At 35.8% G+C, this 15,890-nt stretch overlaps 1 protein-coding gene across 4 annotated transcripts; it reads left to right on the forward strand.

Annotated features, from left to right (window-relative positions):
• The first annotated feature begins 903 nt into the window (after positions 1 to 903).
• LOC111797517 (uncharacterized) lies at positions 904 to 15,434 on the forward strand. 4 transcript variants are annotated; one of them, XM_087124740.1, is made up of 39 exons: positions 904 to 1,118; positions 1,970 to 2,043; positions 2,198 to 2,297; positions 2,478 to 2,585; positions 2,767 to 2,883; positions 3,510 to 3,660; positions 4,038 to 4,285; positions 4,378 to 4,566; positions 4,982 to 5,058; positions 5,139 to 5,256; positions 6,068 to 6,151; positions 6,298 to 6,393; positions 6,547 to 6,648; positions 6,821 to 6,889; positions 7,072 to 7,167; positions 7,259 to 7,366; positions 8,067 to 8,180; positions 8,384 to 8,467; positions 8,629 to 8,757; positions 9,403 to 9,601; positions 9,706 to 9,846; positions 9,970 to 10,013; positions 10,846 to 10,929; positions 11,020 to 11,088; positions 11,220 to 11,296; positions 11,590 to 11,659; positions 11,834 to 11,983; positions 12,285 to 12,350; positions 12,468 to 12,612; positions 12,729 to 12,793; positions 12,898 to 12,963; positions 13,178 to 13,271; positions 13,643 to 13,679; positions 13,775 to 13,832; positions 13,957 to 14,067; positions 14,290 to 14,357; positions 14,446 to 14,512; positions 14,588 to 14,656; positions 15,051 to 15,434. In XM_087124740.1, exons 1-39 carry the CDS (start codon positions 1,074 to 1,076, stop codon positions 15,135 to 15,137), a joined length of 3,876 nt encoding a protein of 1,291 aa, XP_086980866.1. In that variant the 5' UTR covers positions 904 to 1,073; the 3' UTR covers positions 15,138 to 15,434. The 4 variants fall into 4 exon arrangements, with proteins under 4 accessions (XP_086980866.1, XP_086980867.1, XP_086980868.1 ...); XM_087124741.1 differs by lacking the exon at positions 904 to 1,118 and adding an exon at positions 1,612 to 1,630; XM_087124742.1 differs by lacking the exon at positions 904 to 1,118 and having other exon boundaries at positions 2,028 to 2,043; positions 2,482 to 2,585.
• Positions 15,435 to 15,890: the final 456 nt, after the last annotated feature.

Below are 15,890 nucleotides of genomic sequence, written 5' to 3' on the forward strand. Positions count from 1 at the left end.
GATTGGGATTGGGATTGCCTGTTCGAACAGTTCTAACAGTGTAGACCCAAGAGTTGACCAGAATTTGGAGCTTGAATTGTTAGAAGTAGGTGCAAAGAGTGAAGTGAGTCCCTACATAATGGGTAGGGGTCAGGCGGCATGTGAGCGAGATGGCAAGTTTTTAGTTTAATATTCGGTTTGTGCATGATCGAGGCGTGGCGCCGATGGCGATGATGGCGTCAAATGAGTAGCAATGATGAAGATGAATGGGTCACCATCTGTTTGTGAAAAGGCCCCAAAGAGAGATAGATATTTCACTTTAATTTCCTCGTTATCATCATCATTGCTCCCACCTCCTCCTTCTCCTCCTACCCACAAATCTCTCTACTCTCTACTCTTCAATCAACCATCCCTTTTGCTTCTACTCCTCATTTTCACTTCACAATCATTTACAAGAACCTGTCTAAACTGGGACTTCCCTGTTTTCTGGGCATTATTTGAAACCATCTTTGACAAAAATATAACAACACCGCTCAGTGGGCTTTGTTTGAAGCTTAATTATTATTCCACTGACATCGACTTTCAGAATGTGTTGGCTTTAAATGTGCGGTAGTTGGAATTTGCCTACATTTTCATCCCCCACTTTTTCTTGTTTTCACACTACACTACCAAAATTTTGCCGAAATTTATATTAACTCTTTACTAATACATTTTAATTTTAAAAATAAATAACTTTAAAAGTTAATAAATTGCATTTACTGAAAAACCCTCGGGCTGCCTCCAAATTATATTATACTCAAAAATCATTGTCATGCGGGCCCGCTTGACAATCAAACCGAAAGCAGTTGTGGTATTCACGTAAATAACCACAATCTTTCACTTCCTAACCGGATTCTATTTGCCCCTCTCTCGTAAACCGCGAAGCTGCTGCCAGCGCCAACAATCCGGCTTTCCTACTCTGTCCTCAATAACTATAAATAACCCTCTCTTGACTCTACTTCAACTTCTGTGGCTCCCTTTTCACTCCCGCTTTCCTTTCTTGGCGGTTTTGTTGTGCTTGGCACCCAACTCATCTTCTACTTATCTGCGCCACAATGAGGCTCCGTTTGGGGTTTATCGCGTCAATTTATCTCCTCCAGGCAAGAATTCTGTAGCTGTAACGTTTTTTGTTCTTGAATCGCTTCTGTCTTCATCCGTTTGTATGTTCTTTATTACTTGCTTTGGCCGCGCTTTCCAGACGTTAGGATTTGGTGAATTCTTCTGTTTATTTTTGTCTCTATCATGCCGTGTTTATGTGATTGGTTGATGAACGAATGCTGCCAAATGGAATTTATGAATCGTCAAAAGTGTGCTGTCTAGTACTGTTCCTCTCGCTCGTTTCTTTTCCTGTTTAACTGTTTTGTTTTAGCTTCCGTATTCGGAAGAAGAATACGAGAAGGTTGGAGGAGCTTGGCAATGAATTATATATCGAATACTTTCAGCAACAGGGTAAAAGGTCCGGCTCTGCTTTATGGAGCTGTGAGGTTGCTTCACGCATCTGAAAATGTTTAAAACGAATGATTAGTGGGCATCTTGTGTGGCTTAAAAATTAATTCCCAGACTTGGTGTCTTTTCTTCTTATGAACTTGGAATAATGGGGATGTGCTTCAGGGTAAAAACTCCCGCTCTGCTTTATGGGACTGTGAGTTTGCTTCACGCATCTGAAAATGGTCTCTTATCCAAACTGGGAACTAGTTTCCAGGATCCATTTAAGCGAATGATTAGTGGGCATCTTGAGTGGCTTAAAAATTAATTCCCAGACGTGGAGTCTTTAACTCTTATGAACTTGTGTTAATTCCAATCAGAGCGAAAGTTGTCTAGCGTTTTACCTACCATTAACTAATGCTTTTCTTATGGTTTTCGCCATTTGTTTTTGAACTTCAGTTCATTGTGAGATTCATAGAAACGATCGCCGACCCTGATTTCCTACTAAAAGTCGAGATATGTGCAGGTTCTATATTTTGTCCTAGCGTATGCAGAGAGGTCTAACATACGGTTGCTGTTATCTACGAATGGCACATCAGGGTATGCATTCCATTTTGGTCGACCCTTCTGCGTTTCATTAGAATAGTTATTTATTTACCTACACATCTCATTCCCTATCTGGTTGAAGCATTTATTGCTGCAAATATTTTTCGCTTGAATCTTCTAATAAGTTTTACTTTCTCCGCCATTGAAGGGAAAAACATTCTGAAGGATATTGCACAATGTATGGTATCTGTGGAAAACGACCTGATGGTAAGGTGTTGAACTGTCCGACTGGTACCCCATCTGTGCAGGTAACACTTTTGATTTCCTGTTGTCGCACTATCCATATTTTAGTCGTGGTGGCGATTTTAAAATAAAATAAAATAACATATGCAGGTTTAGCTGGTTTGCCTTTCTGTATCCATCAAAATCTTAATGTTTGTTTTGCTCGCTCAGTTTTTCTTTATGATCACAAATTATTGTGTTCCCAGCCAGATAATCTTCTTTCATCAAAGATTCAAAGTCTATGTCCAACTATTACTGGCAATGTTTGTTGCACAGAAGAACAATTTGACACCCTACGATCACAGGTTATGCAGGTAAGATCTCTGAGTGGCTTGTATTATTAATACTGCCGTTCATAGTTGCAGAGATACTCAATGCGCTCTGATAGCAGGTCGAATAATGCATCATGAGAATTTTTATATGCACTTTTCTTCTAAAAATAATGAAAGTACTTCAAATTCTTGGCCCATAATATGACTTGTGTATTTCATGCAGGCTATTCCGTTTCTTGTTGGTTGTCCAGCATGCTTAAGAAACTTTTTGAACCTATTCTGTGAGCTTACCTGTTCTCCAAATCAGAGCTTATTCATCAATGTGACTTCTGTTTTAAAGGTTAGAACACTTTTCTCTTATAAAACTTGCATAATTATGCCATTCACTTAGTAAGTAGCACGTGTTTATATTCTTTGTTTGCCATAACTTCTAAGCAAAGATGAACCTGCTAGAGAGGCAGATATTAGTTGCTCTTCCCATGAAATCTTTCTTTTATTCTTAACGAGTAGAACGTCATAAAAGCAATCACTTACCAAGTAATTGCACATAGATGTTTGGAAAAGATTAGGATATATAAGAGCGAGGTTATAATGTAGTTCACTTCTTTTCAATAAAAACAATGATTAATGACATTTTTTCTTTTTCACAGAATCATAGTCTAAACTGTTAATTCAATATTTCGGTCTAGTTTTCTGCAATTTTGCGGATGATTTTCGTACCAGAGATTTGAGCTTATATGCAAGCAAATTCCAGTCTTTTTCCCTTTCTTCCCAGTCCCTGTCAATAATCACCATGCATATTGGTTGCATTTGCCTAGAATTTCTATGCATTTTCTCTGCATGCTCTTTCCCAATGCTGACCTCTTTATGATGATCTCTTCTTATTTTAGCTGAATGTTAGACTTCTTCATATATCGAGCAGTTGGAAGGCCACATTGAATTTTAATGACTTGTCTCTATGCTTAGGTTAATAGCAGCCTTACAGTTGATGCCATTGATTATTATGTAGCTGATGCTTTTGGTGAAGGGCTATTTGAGTCCTGCAAAGATGTAAAATTTGGTACGATGAACACACGAGCCATGCAATTTATTGGTGCTGGTGCTCAAAATTTTAAAGGTTAACATTCTCTCTTCCTCTCATGCATGTATGTGCACTCTCATACACTATTTGATTGCTGGACAAGCTCGAGATCATCACATTTTTTATGTACCCAAATTAGAAAGTATTTTTGTAATATTTTTCTGTGGAGTAAGGGAATGGAAGAAAATTATTGATGGGGAAGAAGTAGAGGTACTCCCAAGTGTGAAAAAAAATTGAGAGCGGGTTATTTTCTCTACCTTAGCCAGTAGCTTTTTTTATTTTACTTTTTTTTCTTTTCCCTTTTCCCCCACTATTTGTAGTGTGAACGGATCATATCTTTGATATATATATATGAAAGATTGTTTTATTGTGTGCTCTCTTCTAAAATTTGACATTGGTATGATTGTGGGCAGAGTGGTTTGCTTTTATCGGTAAACGAGCTAGTCCTAGCATGCCTGGTTCACCATATGCTATTGGATTTCCCTCTACCATGTCTGAGTCATCTGGAATGAAGCATATGAATGTATCGGCTTATTCTTGTGGAGATACTTCACTAGGATGTTCCTGTGGTGATTGCCCTTCAGCTCCCGTCTGCAGTAGTACTTCAACCCCCGTTTTCCATAGAAAAAATTCTTGTTCAGTGAGAATTGGGTCTCTCAAGGTGAGAAAATACCGCATAAACTGGCTGTCTTGTTCTTGTGTGTGCTAGTTTTGCATATTGTATTTAAAGATTTATTTTTCTAATCGCTATAGGTCAAATGTGTCGACTTCGCTCTGTGTATCCTATACATTATAATTGCCTCTGCTTTTCTTGGATGGAGCTTGTTTTATCGCAAATCTCAAAAGAGCCCTTCTTCGGGAACTAAAACAATGCCGAATATTATGGATGGTAGCAGTCTCCATTCTGCTACTAGGCAAAAGGATGAAAGTTTGCCAATGCAGGTTCGTTTGTTCTGACATTTCTTTTATGCTATCTTCATTTAACTTAATGGACTGTCTTAGATTAACTTTCCATTAAACCTCATGCTCTTCATGTTGGTACTATGTCGCTAATAGGGTGATGTTTATTGTGGTTCACGAGTCTCCTCTCAAACAACTCTGTATATGCTCTTTAGTTGATACTTATTAATTGTTGATGTTGCGCGTTACACAGATTCCTTGGTCAACTTCAAGAAATTTCTTTGCTAATACTTTATAGTAACTCCCTTTTTTAAAAAGTAACCATAGTCGTGCAAGATACTAGCTGCTGCCAGTCATTCTTTGCCTTTGATTTCTACCAGTTATTTCAATTTGAAATTAACATTAATTTTTCAATTTGGTTGACTGAAGTTTTCTGCTCACTGTTTATATACTTCAGATGCTTGAAGATGCTCCTCAAATCAGAAGTAGGATTCAGCTTTCAGTTGTCCAGGGATACATGTCCAATTTTTATAGGTACTGAACGTCAATGCTGCTTTACTATTTCAGATGTAAAAGGAACATTTATGATTATTTTTGTTCATGTGCCTTCTCAGGAAATATGGGAAATGGGTGGCTAGAAATCCAACATTGGTGTTGATTTCATCACTCGCCATTGTTCTTCTTCTGTGTTTAGGCCTCATTCGTTTCAAGGTGGAGACACGGCCTGAGAAGGTATAATATGGTGAGCTTCAAATGGATGACAAGGAAAAGTCCTGTTTCATTCAATTGAAGTGCTACTTTTTTTATAATCCCTCCTTTTCTTGTTCTTTTTTTTTTTTTGTCCCATGCACATGCATGCATGCTTGTATGTGTATGTATTCAGTTGAAGTACAACGTTTTCATAACTCCTCTTTCTTTTCAAAACCATCCATTGATGCACACACACACACACACACACACACACACATATATATTAATGTGACTGATAAGCAAATGATGTGGCAACTTTTGTCAAAAAGATGCACATATGTGGATCACAATAATTTACTTGGTTGTATTTAAAATGGTGCGGATCAGAGAGTCGTGTTACTAATCAGGTGGCCAGTGTTTCTTAGCTACATGAGGGCAACAGAGGGTCACTAATGATGTGGCTGACAGTTTAGTGGCAGAATATCTCTAGTATTTACTCCTTTTTTTTAACTTTTTATTTATGTTTATTGTTAGTCTTCCTTGTTATGGATGAGTGCTATCGCAGGGCACCTCTTTCCCTTAACTGCTTATAATGGTTTTGATTCAAGTCAGAATCTAGGTAACATTTAGTGAATTTACTACATTCTTTTATTATATAATTCAGTGAAGAAAGTTTTGTTTTCCTTTTTTACAGTAAAACATGTTATCGTGTTTCACTTCAAGTTTCTTATCATAGTTTTCATGAAGGCTTTTAAATTAAAACCATCCTCAAATTCTTCCTTGTATTAATTATTTTATAATTCTAGCCAAATGTCAGTTGTTGGCCTTTTGATGATTTCTGTATTTGTTTCAGCTATGGGTAGGACCAGGAAGCAGAGCATCCCAAGAGAAGGAATTTTTTGACACACATCTAGCCCCTTTTTATAGGATTGAACAGGTAGAGACTATTGTTTAATGATTCCGCGAACTATTAAAATCATTTTTAACTAGTGGATTATCATACCTATTGTGAAGCTGGGTTGGAGAAGGATTATCGTCTGCTATTGTATTCAGACAACTTCTAATGCCATATTTCTTTTCTAGATTATAATAGCCACAGTTCCAGATACTGAGCACGGAAAGCCGCCAAGTATTTTGAATGATAACAATGTTAAGTTACTGTTTGGCATACAAAAGAAGGTATGTTATTGCTAGAATAACACTTTATGATTGATTTCTATATTATGGGATTCGTCTTTATTACTTGGGATATTTCTTCCCTTAGTTTAATGTGCTATTTACATATGATGGTATCCTTCTCAAAATTTCTACTCCACATGTCAATTTTTACAGATAGATGGTATTCGAGCTAATTATTCTGGTTCAAGTGTATCTCTAAATGACATTTGCTTGAAGCCATTGGATCGTGATTGTGCCACCCAGAGTGTCCTGCAGGTGGATATTCTGGTTTGCTAGTTTGATCTTATCTTATAAACACAAATACACATCCACTGAAATATTTCAATTGAAAAAGCATATAATTTTTACCGGGTTGTCATTCCTGTGGTTTTAATTTATAGAGCATAATTTTACCATTTATTGCTGAGGTATCCACTCTATTTGACAGTATTTCCAGATGAATCCAGAAAATTTTGATAACTATGGAGGAGTCGAACACCTTGAATATTGTTTTGAGGTATAATATGTCGTTCCTTTTCTGATTCGGTTTTGATTGTTAGATGGTAAACAATTTAAATGCATGAGCCATATTAGAGTTCTTGTAACTTTTTAAAGTAGATTAGAGAAATCTTTTGTATTGTCTTCTCCTGTGGGCGCATTTGACAATCATTTGTTTTCTTGTATTTGTTTCTGTTTCAGCATTATTCCTCTGCAGACAGTTGCAGGAGTGCATTTAAAGCTCCTCTTGATCCAAGCACCGCATTAGGGGGATACTCTGGGAACAATTATTCAGAAGTAATTTATCAGACTTCCCTACTTGTTAATTGATAATCTAATTTAATAAATTAATCTCCATAGTTATCTTACCATTAGTTTTTCAAGACAGGCTTCTGCGTTCTTAATAACTTATCCAGTGAATAATGCTATTAATAAAGAAGGGAATGAATCTGGTCGAGCTGTGGCTTGGGAGAAAGCCTTCATTCAGTTGGCTAAGGTTTATCTCTTATTCTGTTTCGGTGCATTAGCTTTCCCTCTCTTTAAATTGTGTTCTCTTAATATACTTTACCTTCATTGTGAAATATGTGAAAATGTATCCTTTTCATTTTTTGTGACTTCCATGAGTGAAATATTGCCTAATTTTGAAGTTTAGTTGTTGTTCTTAAGGTGGTGTTTGGAGTTGAGTTTTGGGCTGTGGGTTTAATAATCCTTAGCTTGTTAAGCCCAAGCTGTGTTTGAGATGAATGAATTTCGTCCTCATTCAATCGTCATGAAATTATTTATTAACAAATAACCAATTATATATTTTTAAAAGCTTACTTGGACTTTAAGTAATTTAAACAAGTAATACAATAAGATCATAGATAATAAGTAATAGATTAAACAAAAAATTTCCATTTTCCATATTTTTATTAACCAAAAAGTGTTACTTTTGTAATAATAAACAAACACCATTTTACATGCACAGTCTAATGAATCCCAATCTCATATACATCCACACATCCCTCAATTCCCATGCTTTTCTTACTAATCTCATTCTTCTTAATCCTAGGCTCTATAACTCCCCGGCTCTAGTTATTTAGACTCTGTATTGGTTTCTTCCTTCGTTGTTTTATAATTTTATTTTAATGTTATGGTGTCTGTCCGTCTTCTAGGAGTGAATGAAGTTTCTTGATATTAATTTACTTTTGTGATAGACCGAGTTATTGACAATGGTGCAATCTCAAAATTTGACGCTTTCTTTTTCTTCGGAAAGTTCCATTGAAGAAGAATTAAAAAGAGAGAGTACTGCTGATGTCATCACAATCTTGGTTAGTTCTTCTTTAGAGATAATCTCTTGTGTTGTACAGTTAAATTATCATTCTCTGTCCGTATGATTTATTTTAGTTTTTTTTTCCTGATATTTGCATTATAGTTTTATATTATTTTACTTTTGATAATGTGGCAGTGGCTACACATCGTGTCATTTTTCTTCTTAATTGACAATTCACCCGTTTACCTAATTAAACTGCAGATAAGCTATCTTGTGATGTTTGCTTACATATCTCTTACTCTGGGCGATAGACCACATTTATCTACTTTTTATGTTTCATCAAAGGTACGTAATGGGCAGGCTTATAACTTAATCTAATTCTACTTCGGCCCTTCATCTTTAATTTCCTTTTCCACTTTGATCAGATTATTCTCTACTTTTCTGATGTTTCTTCCCAAGCGTTGGAGTTTCTTCCTTGATAGCTTATGATTCTTTTCTATGATCAGGTGTTACTTGGTCTCTCCGGAGTTGTTCTTGTCATGTTGTCTGTTCTTGGATCAGTCGGGTTTTTCAGTGCAATTGGAGTCAAATCTACTCTAATCATTATGGAAGTTATCCCTTTCCTTGTTCTGGCAGTAAGTTCTGTCTTCATCCAATTTTTCTAACATTGCCTTCCTGATTATGATTTCATATTGATATTTCTGTTCTGGACTTGCCATAGTTGGACTCCATGCTCAGATGATCATATCAGTTCAATCTTGCTTTGTTAACTTTTAACATCCTGGGCAAACTCTGATGACTTTTTGTGTGCTTTTTTATATGCTCAATTGGCAACCTGCCAATACGAACTACAATGTTTTCTAGGATTGCACTTTCGTTGCTTCTTGTTCTTCTGTTTGGGTACTGATGAAGGGAGTGGGTTGTTATTTGTATAAACTAAAATTTTGTTGCGAACTTTGAAACTTAGAATACGTTGGTTTGCCTGAAGAATGAGATTGTTGCATAACTCGTCAACTCGTTCACGTGCTATTGGCAATTATTTCAGAATTTAAGATTTTGGGAACAGAAAATGTCTTACAGTGACAGCTCTATATACCCAAAATTTCATTTCACTTAATAACAATTTTGTTTCAAATTTATCCACTGTAGGCTACATATTTTTAAATCACGATGGTTAGCATTCTTCTTGGATATGCTCTTAAAAATGTAACTGTTGATGCATTCTTTTGTGAAGTCCTTTTTATGTTCATTTCTAAAAAAATTTCTCATCCATATATTAGGTTGGAGTGGATAACATGTGTATATTGGTACATGCTGTTAAACGGCAGTCAGTAGAATTGCCTTTAGAAGGACGAATTAGCAATGCGCTCGTAGAAGTTGGACCATCCATAACACTAGCAAGCTTATCTGAGGTTCTTGCATTTGCAGTTGGAAGTTTCATTCCTATGCCAGCATGCCGTGTCTTTTCCATGTTTGCAGGTTTGAGTGTTTGTCCATTGCAAAACTCTCGAGGATGCTTGAGATGTATATTTTAACTGAGACAGGCATAGTTTTTCAATCACCATTTTCACTTTCTTATACAGCATTGGCCGTTCTTCTGGACTTCCTGCTGCAAGTTACAGCTTTTGTTGCTCTCATAGTATTTGATTTCTTAAGAACTGAGGATAAGAGAGTTGATTGTTTTCCGTGTATTAAGAACTCAGGATATGCTGGAAGTGATAAAGGTAGTATCTTACTTACTTTTTAAATCATTTTTTCCTTAAAAAATAATTGTGTGTGTGTATGTGTTTGTTCAAACTCATTGCACTTTGTTGCGCTGATGCATTGCCTTGTTGAATATTATTTAGGTATCACTCAGAGGAATCCTGGCTTGTTAGCCCGATACATGAAGGTAACTTTCTAAGTGTAATATAAACTTTTGTGCTTCTTGGAGGGAAAAAAATTCAATCCACCGCTATGTTATATTAACTTGGATATCATATAATTTAACACCACGTAAATTTGTACCCTTGACAAATATGCTACATTTGTTCTTTTCTACCAGTTAAACTTATGATCGGGGGATTCCACTTGTGTCCAAGAGAACTGTGAGATATTTTGAACGAAAAAGTAAAAAATAAAAATTGGAATTATATCATTTAGATAGTAATTTTTATGGGTGTGTAACATTTGAGTCTTTCTTGTCATCCTCCTGGTGTTGTTTACTAGGTTCTTTTATTAATGGCGTTAAGCTAGAAACTAAAGATGGGGTAAAATAAGTAGGCGTCTAGCTATCTGACTCCTGAGGTCCACACTCAAAGTCTCAAACCAAGAACTTTTGGATTGAATGACAAGTCCATCTTATTATCAATTTTACGTAGGCTTCAGTGTCTTTTTCCCTTTCTTTTCCTCTCTTTTCGTGAGCTTGATTTCTGCCTTGAATCTAAGACAACGCCATTTATTTTGTTCTTGATTAAGAGTTTTATTTTTAGCAAACATGATATTAGGTTTCAGTTGTATTTGCTCTCATTCATTACAGTCATACTCCAAATAGATGGTTGTATGTTCCATTAGTTCTGCTATAATTCATCAGAGTTGAGGTAGATGTTGAAGCTTGTGTCTTCCTCTTACACTTTCAGTTTATTTGAAGCATTTATATTTTCCATATGACAATGTCTGCATAATATTTGACATCTCTTAATTGGGCTGTTTTCTATTTCACACCCCATGTTTTGTCTATCCAGGAGATCCATGCCCCTGTGCTTAGCATCTGGGGAGTCAAAATAGTTGTCATATCCATCTTTGTTGGGTTCACATTGGCAAGCATTGTGAGTTCTTCATCTCTTGTCTGGTTATTAGTTTCCCTCACCATGCTTGTTATATCTGGTGTTAATTTTCCATTATCTTAAATTTGACAGGCACTATGCACCAGAATTGAAGCTGGTTTGGAACAAAAGATTGTCCTCCCCAAAGATTCTTATCTCCAGGTTTTTATTTTTATTTGTCTCATTTTACATTTTCAAGAGATTCCTTTGTCTATTTTTTTTTTTTTTTTTTTTTTTTTTTTTTTTTTTTGCCTTGCCTTGCCTGTTAAAGCTGTTTTCTACTTCTTCTACAGGGGTACTTCAATAACATTTCTGAACATCTCAGAATAGGTGCACCAGTATACTTCGTTGTAAAGAACTACAATTATAGGTAAAACTGTACAAGAATTACGCACTCTATCTTGTGTTTAGTTTATAGCATTTAGAATTGATCGGGACCAAGTATTATTCTCGTACACATTCATGTTTGATGGATTTATGTCTCTCGATGTTTTTTTTATAGTGTAGGTTCTGCACTCTCTTGTAGTTAGTTTATAGCATTTGGAGTTGGTCGGTGCCAACTATTATTGTTGTATACTATTATTAATGGGAATAGCAAGGATGAATTGTTTTTTTTTTTTTTTTTTTTTTTTTGGTATCCTGACATCCTGTTACAATGCTCAGCTCAGACTCAAGACAGACAAACCAATTATGCTCCATCAGTCAATGTGACTCAAACTCTCTTTTAAATGAGGTACATCTATCTTCCAATATTTTTCACAGGAATATGTATGTCTTTTCCAATATTCTTGATGCGCTCCAAGTCTTTTCCAACATGTGTAGGAGAATAACATTATTGCTGCTTTATAATGGCTTATTCCACTTTTTTTTTTCCAAAGCAAGGATTTATTTTTCCTCTTTCCTGCAGATTGCAAAAGCTTCACTAATACCAGAGTCAAGTTACATTGCTAAACCAGCTGCTTCATGGCTTGATGATTATCTTGTGTGGATATCTCCAGAAGCATTTGGATGTTGTCGGAAGTTCACGAATGGGAGCTATTGCCCCCCTGATGATCAGGTCATCAATTTTTCTTGTGAAATAACATCATAGCTGTAATACCATTATCATGGACAGACTATTGTTCATTCCACAGTTGGTTTGCTTTTCTATATTTGATTTTATCTTCATTTCTCTTCCTTCTAATGCAATATCCTTTAAAGTTTGTTTTACTCGTAACTATGTTGGTGTATTATGTTTTACCAATTATAAGATATATCAGTGACAACAATTGGTTTATTATTTTTAGAAATATTTGAGAATTTTTTGTATATTGTGTGCATGTTATCTCCTTAAATTTACTGAATTTAGTCCTTTTCAGGCCCCTTGCTGTGCTTCTAATGGTGGTTCTTGTGGTCTGAATGGAGTATGCAAAGATTGTACAACGGTAAAACTGTTGCCTGGTTGCTTTTCAGTATTTTGCAAAATTAGGAGCCAATCCTGAGTCATGAGTCCTAATTTTCGTCTTAGAATTTGTGAACATTAATGCTTAGGAGTTATGCAGTGCTTTCTTCACTCGGATCTGCATGGTGGTAGGCCATCCACTACACAATTTAAGGAGAAATTGCCATGGTTCCTCAGTGCTCTACCTTCTGCTGATTGTGCTAAAGGAGGTCATGGGGCATACACTAGTAGTGTTGAACTGAAAGGTTTGCTGGATTGGATTTCTTCTCTTGCATTATTTGATAATATATGTTAAATGAGAGTGGAAGATTTCTTGCAGCCTTAAATTAAATAACACTTATTTTCCTTTTTTGTTCACCAGGCTATGAAAATGGTGTTATTCAAGCATCTTCTTTCAGAACATACCATACTCCCCTGAATAAGCAGGTGTGGTGTGGCCCGTTAATAATTTGAATTTAGATAGTTGTATTTAAAGAATATAATTAAAATAAAGATTGTTTTTTACTTTTGTAATCAACAAAAATTACCAGGTTGACTATATTAATTCGATGAGGGCTGCTCAAGAATTGAGTTCAAGGGTTTCTGATTCTTTGAAGGTAAAATTTTCAATTATAATTTTTGTTTGATTTTTTTTCATATCATATTATTTTAAACTAACAACGATCGTACCTGTATCTTGGTTTCACCATTTGATTGAATAGGAGAGTGGCAAATGCTTTTGAAGACTTTTTTTGCTTTAATGCTTTATTCAAACTACTTGCTTCTGTTGCATTATCTTGATCTTGAACTGACCCTCTTTGTCATTTGCAGATAGAAGTCTTTCCGTATTCTGTATTTTACATGTTTTTTGAGCAATACCTCAATATATGGAGAACAGCACTGATCAACCTTGCCATCGCTATTGGTTAGTAATTAAGGACATTTGCATGTGCATTGTTTTATAAATAGTGTAGAAGACTACCGTGTATTTCGTGTAATACAAGTTTGTCTACCACGATGATGCTAGCAAATGCTTTGTGCTTCTACTTTTTTTAATGGGAAGAAGATTAGAAGAAATTATATCCTAATGTAGGTCGAGGATAAGACCTCTTTGTTGTAGTGTGCTTTCTCTGTCCAAAGATCCTCATTAAGTTGGTCTTCTTTTCTTATTATTTTTTCTCTTGTTTTCATTTGAATACCTTGTAAGAACAATTCTCATCCCCAGTAAAGGTATGAAAAGTGTCATGGTGGTTCTTAAAGCATTGATTAGATTTTATTTGTTTTACTGTTTTTCAGGTGCGGTGTTTATTGTGTGTCTGATCATCACATGCAGGTTAGTGAGGGTGTTTCTTGCATTGAAGTAGACAGATATTCTTCTCCTTCAAATGTGCTAACTAGGCTTCCTCGTGCTTGTTTTCTTTGTTATAGCTTATGGACCTCGGCTATCATCTTGTTGGTGTTGGCAATGATTGTTGTGGATCTCATGGTATTCTCTTTATATTCCTAATTATCTCTGGAAAGCTTACGATAATGTCGTAGTAGTGAAGTTAGCTTAATCCTTTTAATAACAAAATAGTCTCACCCTTTGCTGACAAGATAATACTCTGCAGGGCGTGATGGCAATTTTGAATATCCAATTGAACGCAATCTCTGTTGTCAATCTTGTCATGTCTGTGGGAATTGCTGTTGAATTTTGTGTGCATTTGACACATGCTTTCTCGGTCAGTATCGATCTTTGCTACATGATTTCCTTTTTCATTAATGTACTCTTAACTGTCAACGCTTAACATCATTTGCTAAACCTAATAATATTGTTTAGAGCCATAATTATCATACCGTTGCCACCAAGGAAAACATATAGTTTTGGAAAAAATTCTCAACTTCCTATCGTAATCAGTTTTGTACTACTATCATTGCAGTCATCTGTGTGTTACTTTTGACAGGTTAGCAGTGGAGATGAAGACCAACGCATGAAGGAGGCTCTTAGTACAATGGGAGCATCTGTTCTTAGGTACCATTTTCCGTATCATACACTGGAGCTCTGCTTAGAAATGAAATCTTGGAAAATTAATCTTGTATAATTACATTGATGTTTGCAGTGGAATCACACTAACGAAGCTAGTCGGGGTCCTTGTACTTTGCTTCTCCAGGACTGAAGTTTTTGTGGTATTAATTTCACACCTCCAAACTTCAGTTTCACGGATTCCAGGTCCATTAATATCTTCACTCTATGTCCTGCAGGTTTATTATTTCAAAATGTACTTGGCACTAGTACTTCTTGGATTTTTGCATGGTCTCGTATTCTTGCCGGTACGTATAGACATGCTTCTGTTGTACAAGTTCTGAGTTTGTCTTTTTCACAATAGGGATGCTCATAAAAAGGGTAAAAACAATAATCAGCCCCATAAAAAAGGACAGGTGTTCTTTTGTACCCGATAGCATGTTGCTCTATACACTTGTAGTCTTGTATGGATGATATCGACATTCTCTCATACCACACGACCACATTTGCGCATGAAAAATATTTTTTGTAATTAAGTTCATCCCATTTTGGACATTTTCCCTCTTCGATCACTGATGATATTTTTGTCTCACTGTACCTTGGTTGAACTATCATAGGTAGTTATACCAACTTCTGAGTACTCTGCAGTGTAATTATCCAATCAAATTTGACATGAATTTGTGAAACCATCATGGATTGCAGGTAGTGTTGAGCTTGCTCGGTCCACCTTCAAGATGTGTGTTCGTCGAGCAACAGGACAATCGGCCCTCTACTTCGTCTCGGTCATGAGAACTTTGTTTTAATTTGCTTTGAAGGTGAACAGGGCTGATTGGCATGCATGCTTAAACGACGCAAGTAAAGAAAGGAAGAGAAAATATATAGTAGCTTCTAACTTGTAAAGTGAAATTGGCATACAAGGTAGCATTAGTGATTTTCGTTTGTAATTTGTATAAAGCGTTGCTTCCTTGCGTTCGAACGACACTAAGTTGTGACGGTGTTGGACAATTCTGATACCGTCCATTGATTATGTTGATGTTAATGAATATTGTTGCAAATCCAAAGTAGCCGTGCAGGATTGTTTGTGGAGTGGAAGATGGTCTTTTGGTGGTCAGATTTTGATTCATCCATGGCAGTAGATATTGCAAAACTCTCCCAACTACAATTGGCTTCATGAGGATCACCATTCATGAATTTGCTACCATAATGCACTTTGGGAGGTGAGAAGGGTGTTTGGTGACTATTTCGAAAATAGTTTTCCCTCTTTATCTAGTGAAAATCATGTTTTTTTTTTTTTCTTTTTCTTCTGTGATTTGGTCTAATAGGAAAAGTTTATTATTATTATTATTGTTGATGATTTTGTTTATAATAATTGATGTAAGGCAGTTGTGTTCCTTAAATTATAATCATAATGGAACATAAATATGAATGGAACCGAATGATTAAAGAACTAGACATGTTTTCTACATTGAACAGACCATTCTAGCTTGCGTCAGTTTCATCCTATTTAAAATTCTTGTTTGAACCATTTGCATCGTGGATGAT

The sequence above is a fragment of the Cucurbita pepo genome, chromosome 6 (genome assembly GCF_057944985.1).
Source record: "Cucurbita pepo subsp. pepo isolate OVF chromosome 6, ASM5794498v1, whole genome shotgun sequence".
In the NCBI taxonomy this organism is placed as follows: Eukaryota; Viridiplantae; Streptophyta; class Magnoliopsida; order Cucurbitales; family Cucurbitaceae; genus Cucurbita; species Cucurbita pepo.

Bases quoted from the DNA above. Each gene is read 5' to 3' on its own strand.
- LOC111797517 (XM_087124740.1), top strand. From the start codon at position 1,074: ATGAGGCTCCGTTTGGGGTTTATCGCGTCAATTTATCTCCTCCAG. The intron at 12,351-12,467 runs GTAAAACTGTTG...GGAGTTATGCAG, and splicing joins TATGCAAAGATTGTACAACG to TGCTTTCTTCACTCGGATCT. The intron at 13,680-13,774 runs GTTAGTGAGGGT...TCTTTGTTATAG, and splicing joins TGTCTGATCATCACATGCAG to CTTATGGACCTCGGCTATCA.